The 15,384-nt window shown below is 42.5% G+C and overlaps 1 protein-coding gene across 2 annotated transcripts in view; it reads left to right on the top strand.

Moving 5' to 3' along the window:
- LOC115169596 (arf-GAP with GTPase, ANK repeat and PH domain-containing protein 3) overlaps positions 1-15,384 on the top strand; it is a 222,258-nt gene that overhangs the window by 104,987 nt on the left and 101,887 nt on the right. For both annotated transcript variants that reach the window (XM_029725358.1, XM_029725357.1), the window contains exons 2-4: positions 7,706-7,764; positions 9,949-10,036; positions 13,987-14,072. In XM_029725358.1, coding sequence (XP_029581218.1) covers positions 7,706-7,764; positions 9,949-10,036; positions 13,987-14,072 — 233 coding nt within the window. The remainder of the gene's footprint in view (positions 1-7,705; positions 7,765-9,948; positions 10,037-13,986; positions 14,073-15,384) is intronic.

Here is a 15,384-nt window from a genome sequence, read left to right as displayed (position 1 = left end):
GTCGAATAGCTATGCTTTATCTCGGCCAGGTCGCAGTTGCAAATGAGAACTGGTTCTCAACTAGCCTACCTGTTTAAATAAAGGTGAAAGAAGTAAATAAAATAAAAACTCCATGGCTACGCAAGGAATGGTACGGCAAGTTCCAATTTTCATTTGGCACGGGAGTAGTCGGATGTCGGAGTGCGCTGCAAGGAGCCGCCCATTTTGTGAGGAAAAAACGACATTGCGACGCCGCGCTACGCTCCGTATGGTCCGTCTCTGTAGGGTATAAATCGGCCTTGAAGAGCATGTACTAACATGTTCAAGAAGATAGTCAAACTGGTAGTGAGAGGGCTTAGCAACACAAGGACTGCTATTCAGAACCACTCTGTGTAACACAGATTGAATCCACCTCGGGTGATGCACTCCTCAATCTTGAACTGAAGTGAAATAACCATAACAACGAGGCCTGTTATTGTATACAGGAGTATTGTCAGTGTATTAAGTCAACCTTATTGCTTCTAAAACTACATTTGTCAAGGAAGAATCTAGTGAACAAAAAACGATTTACTTTCTTAATTGGAAAAAAAGGGTTCAAGTGAAGTCTAATGGTGTTTTGGAATGGCTTCGATTAGCCTTGGAGGAACACAAAATCAATGTTCTTCAACAATTGATCCTACATCCTGCAAATGTTTTAATTGTCATGTAAGAGGCCCTTATTCTCGATTTACACGACTACTTATGGATTCGACAACCGCTTTCAAATAATGAAACATTTTGTTTATGGCAAAGTGCACTTCTTAGATGCCAATAAATAGGTACTTGAATACAGGAAATTATTCTCAAGGGTTCATCCATTTGAATTAAATCACTTTTTGACAGAAAACCTTTTGATTTAAACAAAACTTTCCTTACATGTTTGCCCATGGTAGAAGTGGTCAGAAAGTTACTTTTTGGACCTGAATGCCAAAACATTCAGGAGATAAAAGGTGCTCAAAGTTGACCCATTTTGCATATCCACCATACCATGAGATTCATGTCTTCATCACTGGAAAATATAAATGGTTGACTTTTTGATATCATTTAAAAGCTTACAAACAGAATCAGCCTATAGATTCAAGGAACCAAGCGAGCTTCATTGCCTACTACACAACACTGCCTCCACGGCTTCGCAAGGAATGATACAGCAAGTTCCAATTTTCATTTGGCACGGGAGTACGTTGAATGTCGGAGTGCGCTGCAAGGAGCCGCCCATTTTGTGAGGAAAAACGACATTGCGACGCTGCGCTACGCTCCGTATGGTCCGTCTCTGTAGGGTATAAATCGGCCTTGAAGAGCATGTACTAACATGTTCAAGAAGATAGTCAAACTGGTAGTGAGAGGGCTTAGCAACACAAGGACTGCTATTCAGAACCACTCTGTGTAACACAGATTGAATCCACCTCGGGTGATGCACTCCTCAATCTTGAACTAAAGTGAAATAACCATAACAACGAGGCCTGTTATTGTATACAGGAGTATTGTCAGTGTATTAAGTCAACCTTATTGCTTCTAAAACTACATTTGTCAAGGAAGAATCTAGTGAACAAATCTATTTACTTTCTTAATTGGAAAAAGGGGCTCAAGTGAAGTCTAATGGTGTTTTGGAATGGCTTCGATTAGCCTTGGAGGAACACAAAATCAATGTTCTTCAACAATTGATCCTACATCCTGCAAATGTTTTAATTATCATGTAAGAGGCCCTTATTCTCGATTTACACGACTACTTATGGATTGGACAACCGCTTTCAAATAATGAAACATTTTGTTTATGGCAAAGTGCACTTCTTAGATGCCTATAAATAGGTACTTATTTTCAAGGGTAAATAGGAAATTATTTTCAAGTGTTGATCCATTTGAATTAAATCACTTTTTTGACAGAAAATTCACATAATAATTATGTTGTAGCTTAGACCGTATTTCACATCATCTGAGGTTTTTGTGTTGTGCCCTCCATCAGTTGAGACAGAATATGCTCTTGAATACAGGGTCGGCGTCATTTCAATCATAGAAAAGTCTGTTCTATTAATTATATATCGCTTCAGACCACTGAAATTGAGTTAGTACACCTTGAAATTTAATTGAAATGTAACTTCTAATTACTACCACAAAGATGACTGCCGGTCCACCCACCGTTGAATGTCAACATAAATGGTCATGTCTATTCTATTATCTATATTTCTATGATTTCAATAGGTTTCCTATGGAGGATTGACAGTATAATTTAAAACAACAGATATTCCCATTCAAGTCTACATTCTCTGATGTGTGGACCTCCAACCATCTTTGTGGTACCATTTGAAAGTTGAAATGTCTATTTTATTCCCATTTTAGTACATTTGTCAGCAAAAACATGACAACCACCCTGTATTCAAGAGCACTCCTATTTGCCATATCTTCAATTTAAGCCTACTAGAAAGTGTGTGCTCTCAAGCCTGGAGGGAAGCAAAAGTAATTCCGCTACCTAAGAATATTAAAGCCCCATTTACTGGCTCAAATAGCTGACCAAACAGCCTGTTACAAACCCTTAGTAAACTTTTGGAAAAAATAGTTTTTGGCCAGATACAATGTTATTTTACAGTAAACAAATTGACAACAGACTTTCAGCACGCTTATAGGGAAGGACATTCAACAAGCACAGCACTTACACAAATGACTGATGATTGACTGAGATTGATGATAAATAAATTGTTTTGTTAGACTTCAGTGCGGATTCTGACATTATCGATCATAATCTGCTGCTGGAAATGCATATATGTTATGGCTTTACACCCCCTGCTATATTGTAGATAAATAGTTACCTGTCTAAGAACACAGAGGGTGTTCTTTAATGGAAGCCTATCCAACATAATCCAGGTAGAATCAGGAATTCTCCAGTCCAGCTGTTTAGGCCCCTTACTTTTTTCAATCTTTACTAATGACATGCCACTGGCTTTGAGTAAAGCTATGTATACGGATGACTCAACACTTTACACGTCAGCTACTACAGCGACTGAAATGACTGCAACACTTAACAAAGAGCTGAATGGGTGGAAAGGAATAAGTTAGTCCTAAATTTCAAAAACTAAAAGCACTGTATTTGATACAAATTATTCACTTAACTCGAAACTTTAACTAAATCTTGTAAAGAATAAGTTGAGGTGACTAAATTGCTGAGGTGACTAAACTGCTTGGAGTAACCCTGGATTGTAAACTGTCATGGTCAAAACATATTGATACAAAAGTAGCTAAAATGGGGAGAAGTCTGTCCATAATAAAGTGCTGCTCTGCCTTCTTAACAGCACTATCAACAAGCCAGGTCCTACAGGCCCTAGTTTTGTCGCACCTGGACTACTGTTCAGTCGTGTGGTCAGGTACCACAACGAGGGAACAGGGCAGCACGGCTGGCCCTTAGATGTACACAGACAGCTAACATTAATAATATGCATGTCAATCTCTCCTGGCTCAAAGTGGAGGAGAGATTGACTTCATCACTACTTGTATTTATGAGAGGTATTGACATGTTGAATGCACTGAGCTGTCTGTTTTTAACTACTGGCACACAGCTCGGACACCCATGCATACCTCACAAGACATGCCACCAGAGGTCTCTTCACAGTCCCCAAGTCCAGAACAGACTATGGGAGGCGCACAGTACTACAGAGAGCCATGACTACATGAAACTCTATTCCACATCAAGTAACTCATGCAAGCAGTAAAATTGATTTAAAAGACAGATAAAAACACACTTTATGGAACAGCAGGGACTGTGAAGCAACACAAACATAGGCACAGACACATGCATACAAACACACACTAACATATGCACTATACACACACATACCATGTACATGGATTTTGTGTGGTAGATATGTGGTAGTAGATTATGGGCCTGAGGGCACACACTTAATGTGTTGTGAAATCTGTTGTGAATGGCTCCCGAGTGGCACAGCGGTCTAAGGCACTCCATCTCAGTCCTAGAGGCGTCACTACAGACCCTGGTTTAATTTCAGGCTGTACAACCGGCCGTGATTGGGAGTCCCATAGGGCGGCGCACAATTGGCCCAGCGTCGGCCGGGGTAGGCCGTCATTGTAAATAAGAATGAGTTAAATATATAAAGGTTAAAATAAAAAACATACATATACACACACACACATATATATCTATGTATGTGTGTGTGTACACACATATATATATATTATATATATATATATATATATATATATATATATATATATATATACATACATATACACACATACATATATATATATATATATATATATATATATCTATGTATGTGTGTGTGTGTGTATATATATATATATATATACACACACAGTGTATATATATATATAATAATATGCATGTCAATCTCTCATTATATATATACACTGCTCAAAAAAATTAAGGGAACACTTTAACAACACAATGTAACTCCAAGTCAATCACACTTCTGTGAAATCAAACTGTCCACTTAGGAAGCAACACTGATTGACAATAAATTTCACATGCTGTTGTGCAAATGGAATAGACAACAGGTGGAAATTATAGGCAATTAGCAAGACACCCCCAATTAAGGAGTGGTTCTGCAGGTGGGGACCACAGACCACTTCTCAGTTCCTATGCTTCCTGGCTGATGTTTTGGTCACTTTTGAATGCTGGTGGTGCTTTCACTCTAGTGGTAGCATGAGACGGAGTCTACAACCCACACAAGTGGCTCAGGTAGTGCAGCTCATCCAGGATGGCACATCAATGCGAGCTGTGGCAAGAAGGTTTGCTGTGTCTGTCAGCGTAGTGTCCAGAGCATGGAGGCGCTACCAGGAGACAGGCCAGTACATCAGGAGACGTGGAGGAGGCTGTAGGAGGGCAACAACCCAGCAGCAGGACCGCTACCTCTGCCTTTGTGCAAGGAGGAGCAGGAGAAGCACTGCCAGAGCCCTGCAAAATTACCTCCAGCAGGCCATAAATGTGCATGTGTCTGCTCAAACGGTCAGAAACAGACTCCATGAGGGTGGTATGAGGGCCCGACGTCCACAGGTGGGGGTTGTGCTTACAGCCCAACACCGTGCAGGACGTTTGGCATTTGCCAGAGAACACCAAGATTGGCAAATTCGCCACTGGCGCCCTGTGCTCTTCACAGATGAAAGCAGTTTCACACTGAGCACGTGACAGACGTGACAGAGTCTGGAGATGCCGTGGAGAACGTTCTGCTGCCTGCAACATCCTCCAGCATGACCGGTTTGGCGGTGGGTCAGTCATGGTGTGGGGTGGCATTTCTTTGGGGGGCCGCACAGCCCTCCATGTGCTTGCCAGAGGTAGCCTGACTGCCATTAGGTACCGAGATGAGATCCTCAGACCCCTTGTGAGACCATATGCTGGTGCGGTTGGCCCTGGGTTCCTCCTAATGCAAGACAATGCTAGACCTCATGTGGCTGGAGTGTGTCAGCAGTTCCTGCAAGAGGAAGGCATTGATGCTATGGACTGGCCCGCCCGTTCCCCAGACCTGAATCCAATTGAGCACATCTGGGACTGTCACGTCCTGGCCAGTATAAGGGTTAATTGTTATTGTAGTTTGGTCAGGACGTGGCAGAGGGTATTTGTTTTATGTGGTTCAGGGTGGTGTGTTAGTTAGGAGGGCGTTTGATTTATTATTTCAGGGTTTTGAGTTGTGGTCTATGTTTATGTATTTCTATGTGTAGTCTAGTGAGTGTGTTTCTATGTTGGGTTAATTGGGGTGGACTTCCAATTGAAGGCAGCTGTTTGGTGTTGCCTTTGATTGGAAGTCCTATATTAGTTGGGTGTGTTTGTCTGTGCATTTGTGGGAGATTGTCCTTGGATTGCTGTGTTGCCTTCAAGGCTGTTATTTTGTCGTTCATCGTTTTGTTATTTTTGTATACGTGTTTGTTTGGTTTTTCCCTTCTTTTCCCATAAATAAAGAAGATGAGTATACATGTTCCTGCTGCGTTTTGGTCCTCCATTTCCAACGACAAGCGCGACAGGGACATCATGTCTCGCTCCATCCACCAACGCCACGTTGCACCACAGACTGTCCAGGAGTTGGCGGATGCTTTAGTCCAGGTCTGGGAGGAGATCCCTCAGGAGACCATCCGCCACCTCATCAGGAGCATGCCCAGGCGTTGTAGGGAGGTCATACAGGCACGTGGAGGCCACACACACTACTGAGCCTCATTTTGACTTGTTTTAAGGACATTACATCAAAGTTGGATCAGCCTGTAGTGTGGTTTTCCACTTTAATTTTGAGTGTGACTCCAAATCCAGACCTCCATGGGTTGATAAATTGGATTTCCATTGATTATTTTTGTGTGATTTTGTTGTCAGCACATTCAACTATGTAAAGAAAAAAGTATTTAATAAGATTATTTCTTTCATTCAGATCTAGGATGTGTTGTTTAAGTTTTCCCTTTATTTTTTGAGCAGTATATATATATATATACTGCTCAAAAAAAAAAAAAAATATATATATATACATACACACACACACACATATCTCTATATATGTATATATATTTTCTTTTTTTATTGTGTAACTGCCTTAATGTTGCTGGACCCCAGGAAGAAGGCAGCAGCTAATGGGGATCCATAATAAATGCAAATGTTGCGTCTGAACCGATGCTGGGCACAACACAAAAACCTTAGAATGAGTCTAAGTTACAACATTTGCGAATATATATATTTTTTTTAAGTTGACACATTTTTAAATAATTAACCAAGTTTTTCTTTTTTTAAATGTTTAATCTCCAGATATTATGAAATAGTTTGAAAACGCTATTTGTAGGCTGTTTAAATGATTTCAATCTCAACTGTATATTTTCCAGTCATCGAAACATTGGTTTATCCTCAATACATTTTTCTGGATTATTGTTCTGGATGATCAATGTTCTTTGTTTGCTTTGAGCAAGACGAGAAAACATTGTTGCTGCACCAAACGTGCACTTAAATGATGCTGCCTTGTTTGGTGTTGTAGGTCTTCATTATCCTGGTGTAGACACTGGGTCCCACCTGGTTTTGCCCCTTGTTGCCTGGAGACAGTGTGTCTGCACCGGCACCACCTTTCTCTGTTGTTGATGGTATCTCCATGGGGGTCGCTAGCTTGGAATAGAGGGTCTGCGACCCGAAACAGGAAGGGGGTATTTTGTCAAACAGTTGTGACAGATCCTGAGTCTTTTACTATAATGTCCTGAGGGAGAAGAGTTCTCTGTGTATTTGGTTATGACCTGAAAAATGCTACTGACTTTCGCCCAGTTTGTAATTGTTCTCTTGAATGGGTTTCTAGACTTAGTTTTTAAATGGTGATTTTTCCAGTCAAATGTCCATATGTGTTGCCATTAATAGATGAACATGTAGGAACAAGTCTGGTTTTCTCTCGCTATTAAATTGAATTCGCTGTGTGCGTTTTTGGTTGCTCGTTCCTGCGTGCGCCAGAGGTCTCTTTTTAAATCACGATTGCACCACTTCCCTTCAAGCCACAGACAGTACATGTTCGGTGCAATGTAAACAAACATCAAACATTGTCTGGACAAAGAGTCAAGGAGGGGGAGCAGAGCATGTTTTTTTCCCTCTGGTTCAACAGAACACTGAAATAAACGGTGATGACTCGAAACAGTGATCGGGATTCAACACCCTGCTTTACCCTTCAGTAACCTTAACTAAATGCTGTTTGTTCTGCGTCTTTTTCTCTTCCAGACTCTTTCGTCAACAGCCAAGAATGGACATTGAGTCGATCAGTGCCAGAGCTCAAAGTGGTGAGTAGTGTTCATCATAACTTCAGCCCGTGTTAATCGGCTGACATTGGTATCGCAAGAGGAAGATAAATTCAGCATTAGCATTGGATTGATTTAAACGTCAATGCCTGTGCATGCTCTATGCATGTCAAACACATTTCCTCTCATTCTGCATGAGAGAGAGAGAGTAGAGTACAGAAATTGGCTGGAATATTCCCTGGCACCAAACGAGATTGTGGGTGATTTTTAATGATGCGGGGTTTTTTTTGCGTTGGCATGGTGACGCGGAGAGTGGAGTGGCTTGCAGTAGACTAAGAGATGAGTGACGGTTTTGGGCTAGACGAGTGACACTTCCTGGGTCTGATCCAGCCGCTGGCACAACAGTTCTTACCACTGCCAAACACACACACACACACACACACACACACACACACACACACACACACACACACACACACACACACTGCTCACGTCCTCACTTGAAGAAAGGGATGCTTGACTCACATAATAAATAGGGATATTACCACAAAGCCTCATTCCACCGTTCTGGTGTTAAATACTGTAGTAGTATTCATAGTAATTTGGTCTTCTATAAATTGTTTAGGGTCGTGCATCACATCAGAAAGATCCTATGGGAATCAGACAAATCAGATGGGGGAACTTTTATGAAGAACATGCTTTCTAAACAGGGAGATTTTGATCGAGCTCATTGTCTTTTATATAGTAGAAGGTGTTCATTAGCGCCACACACTTCAGAGGTTAAGTGAACTGCTGCTGAACTCAACAGGAAAAAGACAAGGACTGCTGTCAGAGAAGGGACAGAACTTCAGTTGCTTCCACAGTTCCATATGGCAGTATTGGACAGAAGTAGTTCATTCATATGAGTTATGTTTCCCAAAAGCATGGACAGATGTTATCGTTTCAACATGTAGGCTATTGCGCTCATGGGGGACATGAGCTGATACTGTGTAGTAGGGGCTTCCCCAAAATTTGCATTAAAAACATCGTATTCAAACCTGGACTTTGATAATGAACCCACAGACTGATCCTTAAAAAAAAGCATTTACTGGAATTTACACACAGTGCCCGCTCTGCTTTCATCTGCCTGAACTATGCTCATAAAGCAGCCTTATTAATGATGGGCTTACAACCCAGCAGGTTACAAAGCTTTACAGTTCCCACACAAACCCTGCTCCTTTTGTAGTTAGTTTTGGTTATGAGTAGCTCCTAGCTTGTTATTTGTATTTATTTATTTAACCTTTATTTAACTAGATAAGTCAGTTAAGAACACATTCTTATTTTACAATGACGGCCTACCCCTGCCAAACCCTCCCCTAACCCAATTGTGCGCCGCCCTATGGGGCTCCCGATCACAGACAGTTGTGATACAGCCCGGGATCGAACCAGGGTCTGTAGTGATGCCTCTAACACTGAGATGCAGTGCCTTAGACTGCTGCGCCACTCGGCCTATTTTTCTGTTCTTGATAGACTACTACTTCATGTCCTCTCCAAAGCCAACTTCCTCCTTACGAAGAACATAAGTATTATGAGGGAGAGGATAGGTAGCTTAATCCCCCCCCACCACACACACACACAGTCCGCTGTAATTAAACCAATCCTGACTTTACCACCCACTAATGATCTAAAGAAGAGGGGGATGAAGGAAGAGTGTGGGGGGATGAGGGCATGTTGGAGGAGCCTTTGTTTTCCCCCAGACACCCTGGCATCATCAGCCACCCCAGCCTGGGAGTGGCCCAGCCCCAGCCCACCCTCCGTCAGGTTACCCCTGGGGGCAAACAGCAGTCAGGGCTGGGGCCTTGGCCTAGACACCCACCAGGGGGAGTAGGGAAAACATTAGCTGAACATATACAGTACTGTTCCCTTGGTGTCTTACCTTTACCCTATAAACACCATCTGTTCATGTGAAAGTCCATAGGCTGAGGCCTTTGGCATTGGTTAGTAGTGTAACCGTCTCTACAACATATTGCCGCCACCAACTGAACATTTTACTAGTCCTGTTACTAGACTTTTAATAGTACTAGTATGTTGCTGTCTTGCTGTTTCACCAATCATCATCTGTACTGTATATAGGTCAAGCTGTAGAGGCTCTGGCTATGATTGCAGGTGTAACCATCCATACAACATACATGTCCTGGAATGAACTAGGTGTGAGTGTGGTGTCATGTGTTTTTGTTGTTTCTGCAGGGTATTGTGGGTAATCTGTCGAGCGGGAAATCGGCCCTTGTCCACCGGTACCTGACAGGCACGTACGTGCAGGAGGAATCCCCTGAAGGTAAGAGACAGAGCCTGCTGCTGAAATCCCGAGGGAGGAGAGCACCATCACACGTTCAAAAAAACTAAAAGGTTGTCAACTTTACTAGACGGTCTTGTCAGTCAACACATGAACACATCACTTGAGACAGAGCTGTCTGTTTCTTCTTATAGCTGTGAGGATATCTTGCTAATCTGGTCCATCTGCTGGCCCTGCTGCATCACATGTAAATGTCATTTGAGATCTTTATAATAATTCATAAAGTTATTTAAGGTTTTACCAGATTATTGTCTGCCCAAAACCTGTTGAAATACCACCTGGAATGATCAATTGGCAAGCCAGTCTGCATTTTGGCTGATGTTATTCTAGCTGGGGATAGATACTGACAAAATACAAAGACAGGGTTGATGCTTGCAGTAAGAAAGAGGAAGTCAATTCATAATTAGCAGTTAGTTTGAGTGTTTTCCACATGGTGTATGGAGAGAAAAGATAAATCGTTGCTTATCATTAACGGTATGCCAGGTGCGTTGGTGTGTTTTCTGTTGTTATTTTGTATCAGTCGACGCAGTGTCCGATTTATCTCAAACCCAAGGATGTGTGGAGAGAGATGACTCTGAGATAATTGGCTTTTTTTATCCGTTAGCATAAATGAATGACAGCTAGAGCAAAGCATTGTCTATGAAAGAGAGAGGGGTGCTGCGTTAGAATGATCATTCCCAAACACATCAAGGTAAAACTAAGACCTGGGCTTAAAGCACTAAATCCTACTATAACCCTTCATTTCAGAGAGAAAGGGGATTATAGTTGCTGCCATGAACATAAACAAGTTTCTGTTTAGGGAGCTGTGAGGTTCTGAACGAGAGGTCGTAGCTCAGTGAGAAGGTTGTATTTATTTCTACAGTTGGAGCCTTCCGCTATGACTTCACAGAATCAAAAGTGAAGAATTCTCCATTTTGATTATCAGGCGGAAATCCGAAGCGAAGGCTGTCCGAACCCGTGAAGATGTTGGTAAAGCCAGGGTCAAGTGACAATCTTGGAGGGGGTTTTGGATGGTTTGTAGTGTCTGTTTTTATGTAACTACTGTATACTGAGGATGATGAGACATGAAGCGCATAATGAGTTCCTGGCATTAAGATGCTGCTTCACCGAGGGAAAGAAACAATCCTCAATGTCTAATTAGGCCTAGAGAAGTCAATGACAAAAATGCTGGAATGAAAAAACCTGAGTGCTGGTTTTGGTAATTCTGGAAACATTTTATACAGATCACTGCATTGTTGCTGTGATACAACATCCATCCATAACAGGTGGCAAAGGGTCTCCTTTTAGTCTCATTTCTAGCACGTTGCTTAGCCCAGATAGCCTCTTTTAAATCTACAGTTTCTATCTCGCTAATGGGAAGAGTTGGTAGTGGTACTAATGTTGTCTGTTCTGTCCGTACCATTCATTAACCCAGCAGTTCTACTTTACGGTGTTTCATTCTACTATGTTGCTAGTTGCTGTGATATCTGAAAAAAGGCAGTATCGGGACGGGGAGGGAGGTGTTGCCATGGCGACAGCGAAAATGGCTCTGTTTGAATTGTGGCTCCGTGTCAAGGTCTCTGAGCATCCACATTCCATTCTAGAGTTGGATATGCCTATTGCCTACTGCCTGCTCACCAAGCCCACCATTTCAGCTACCATCTCAGAACCTGTGTGTGTGTGTGTGTGTGTGTGTGACTGTGTGTGTGTGTGTGTGTGTTTGTGTGACTGTGTGTGTGTGTGTGTGTGTGTGTGTGTCTGTGACTGTGTGTGTGTGACTGTGTGTGTTTGTGTGACTGTGTGTGTGTGTGTGTGTGTGTGTGTGTGTGTGTGTGTGACTGTGTGTGTTGGACAACAGCTTGATAGAAAAGCTATAAACACTCTATTCATTAGCCACGTCCAGTCAAAATCATTATACTTTAAATTGCTTGCCTCCCTAATACAGATTGAGTGTCTCTCATTATTGCTGTACAATTACTGTAGTTTTGCTTAATTCGTTTGGCACTGAGATTCAACAGACGTTTCACAGTACAGATGGTTTCTCCTCCGACCTCAGGATATGTTTTTGTCTATGCTTGCCGGTGAACAGTCACAGACACAGCCAGGATGTTGATGTTATGTAATCTAAATGTAGGTCTTTACTTAAATGCACATCCATTTCATACCATGGCAACAGAAGATGCTATTTGGTATAACACTCTTATTGTACAGTTTAAGGGCTATTCGCATTTATATCCTCCAGAATCATTTCAAATGTCCTCTGAAGTCTGACCTTTTGGTCCAGATACAGTCATTTTCTCATAAGATATGACTATACTGGGTATTACTATGTGTATCACTTTTCTGACATTTCCTCTAAATGGGAATTTCCTGGCATATGGCGACTCATCAATCCGATCAGCGCTCCAAGCTCTGTTACTTCAGTGGAGGAAAGCTGGCTTGGCTTCCTTGAGTCTCTCTCTTTGGCTCTTACACAACTCAACTGATGTCTGGGAGAATCCCCCTTCCCCATTTGGGCTAAAGTGGAATTAATGGGTAGCAAGTGTGTCTCAAGTGGATCTGTATTGCATGTTGGCGCTAGCTAGAACACTGCCTACCTATCCCTTGAAGACTGCAGGCGGAGCCAGTCGCTGTGTCCTCGCTCGCTCTTTTGCAGAGGTGGGATCTGCACATCAAAGTGTCAGGGAGTTCAGATAACACGGCCGATTGTTAAATATCGGGTGTTGCCGCAGCGGTAGATATTTATTTTGTGTCTGTAGTTTTTTTGATATACGTTAATATGCCCACTCTTACTCCTTTCATGGCAGTCGTACATTATTCAATATTGTTTGAGATGGCTTGAAGCAGATTTTCTGCTTTTGAAAAAGCAAGGTTTTATTTTGCCTAGCTCCCCAACTTTCTCACTTTAATATTTGAAGTCTCTGCAGGATCTCAAACTATTCCAATGTTATGCAAAATCCAATTTAGTGCGAGGTATTCCCATCGGTCTGTATTTTATCTGCAGCCAGCCTTGCCAGAGGCAAGGAATACGAGCATGCGTTCAAAGAGATGAGGGGTAAAAAGTCAAGGCTGACTATAGTAGCTACCCTTCTACTGTAGAGCTTCTCTAGTCTCCACTATCTTGTGGCCATGAACTACACCAACTTTAGATTTCTCTCTTTTCTTCTCCTATTATCTTCCATCCCCTCCTTCCCTCTCTCCATCGCAGACTCCAGGCTACGTCCATTCTAGTGTATGTGCCTTATCACTTCCTTACTGCCTGCTGTGCTGGCTAATAGACTAGCACGCTATCCTATATTTTATGGAGTTCTGCGTCAGTGATGGATGACGAATCTCTAGGCTAGGCTAGCTGGTGGTTGTGTAGTGAATTTGGATGGGGGGGGGGGGCTGGGTCTAAGGCTTGTGGCGGTGCTCTGTGATGGTATAGTGGAGCAGGTTCTCTCAGCAGCTGTGTGCGTTTAAACTTTCTAAATGGCAGTTTCCCTGCATTGTAATTGACTTTAGAGACCAGTTTTCTTTCCCCAGCTTCTGATTTTTTTTGTTTTATTGAGATAGCGGGGCCAAATCAAACCGCAGCATATTCACAATCACATGCAGGATGGACCATCATCAAACCCTTATCAGAATGGAAAGTCATAAATGGGAAGTTCTAAGTCTTGACTCATGCTTAGGTCTACTGGTTTGTGTTGGTGAAGTATATTGGAATTAATATTGCATTTTGGTGATTTAGCTGTAGCGAAACCAAACCCGTTTTCAGTGACAATGAGTAGAGTAGCAAGTGCTTTACACCACTTTGGGCCTGTGTTTAGCCCTCTACCTTCATTTTGCCAACCCCTTCAATAGGCAGGGTGAAGTAGATCAGTTCACATTGGTTGTATTAATACTGACGAAGCATGATTCTAGGCAATGCACCACCAAATAAGTCACCCTGACATTTCTCTCCTCTTCCTCAGGTGGTCGGTTCAAGAAGGAGATGGTGGTTGATGGACAGAGCTACCTGCTGCTGATCAGAGACGAGGGAGGCCCCCCGGAGCTGCAGGTACGTACGCTCAGCTTGCGTTCTGATCCTGCATGCCTCAGCGCAGCCAATTAATGCCACTTAACGTCTGCAAGATCTCCTCCACAACAACCAGACGAACTAATAAACACTTCTCTGTTGGGGGGGTTCGTTTCAATGCCGCACAGCGCTCCCATTCTCAGCAGTGCTTCAAACTGCTTTTTACCAAGTCATCGTGCCCTGAGAACTTACCAACAATTAAACCTAGCTAAAAGCCATTTTATAGTGGAAAGACAAGACAGAACAGACACACTCTTGTTAAGATAGAGGACCCAGCAGCCTAGTTGGTGTGGAGCATCAAGCGTTGAGCCAGAGTCATTCATTCAAGGAAGAAAATAGGTGGTATTTACAGTGCAGGTGATGGAGGGAAGACTAGATCCAGTGGGAGTGTTTATACACAAAATATACAGATAATGACAAGGAATTGGCAAAAATACTTAGTTGATAAACACTGAACTTAATTGGCCAATACTGCAATAACTCAACAGGAGTGCAAAGGCAAATGCACCGTAAACACAGAGAAAAATTCCCATAAAACGCACACATTTGTGTATAAATTGTCAGGGCTCTGTAACAACATGTTAACTCACTAACACAACGGTCGCGTTCCCTTGCTCAAACGTTGCATGCATCGACCAATGGTTGCATCATTGACTGTGCATCGGGAACCAGATTGCTACAACATATGATGTGGTTAGCTGATACTTATAATAATCTATCCAGGCATTTGTAAGATCTGGCATGCGTCAGCAACGCCTGGGCAGAGGAACATGCCCAATAGCTCTGATGGATGAGGAGAGCGGTAATCTGGCATAAACCAGTCACACCTTTTAAAAGAGTTAGTGCTACCTGGGATCCTTGGGACATCCCTAACCTTAACTCCTACCCCAACCATAACCCTTACCTAACGTGAAGCCTTACCTTAAATCATTTAAAATGTCAACTTCAATCGGGTAACTTCAGAGTTGGGACGTCCCATGGATCCCGAATAGCACCGACCCTTTAAAAAAGGTAGGCTACATTCTCAAACGACACTAACACACATTTTCAGAATAATGGTCAATACTTTACACGTCATTGAAAACAAAGACAAAATATGCTCAAACATGAGCGTTTACAATCAACTTTGGAAACACCCCACCCCTTAAACGAGATGAACCTAATGAGAGGCGAGCCACCTGGGCATTTAAAGGTGGAAACTCACCTACTAGGAGGAGGAGCCCACTGGTGAGCAGAACCACTGAGGTATAAAGTCCTGGAGACTGCGTCCAAGATCTCCGACTGTTGTTTTCAA

The sequence above is a fragment of the Salmo trutta genome, chromosome 31 (genome assembly GCF_901001165.1).
Source record: "Salmo trutta chromosome 31, fSalTru1.1, whole genome shotgun sequence".
Lineage (NCBI taxonomy): Eukaryota > Metazoa > Chordata > Actinopteri > Salmoniformes > Salmonidae > Salmo > Salmo trutta.
This window is presented reverse-complemented; position numbering and strand designations above follow the sequence as displayed.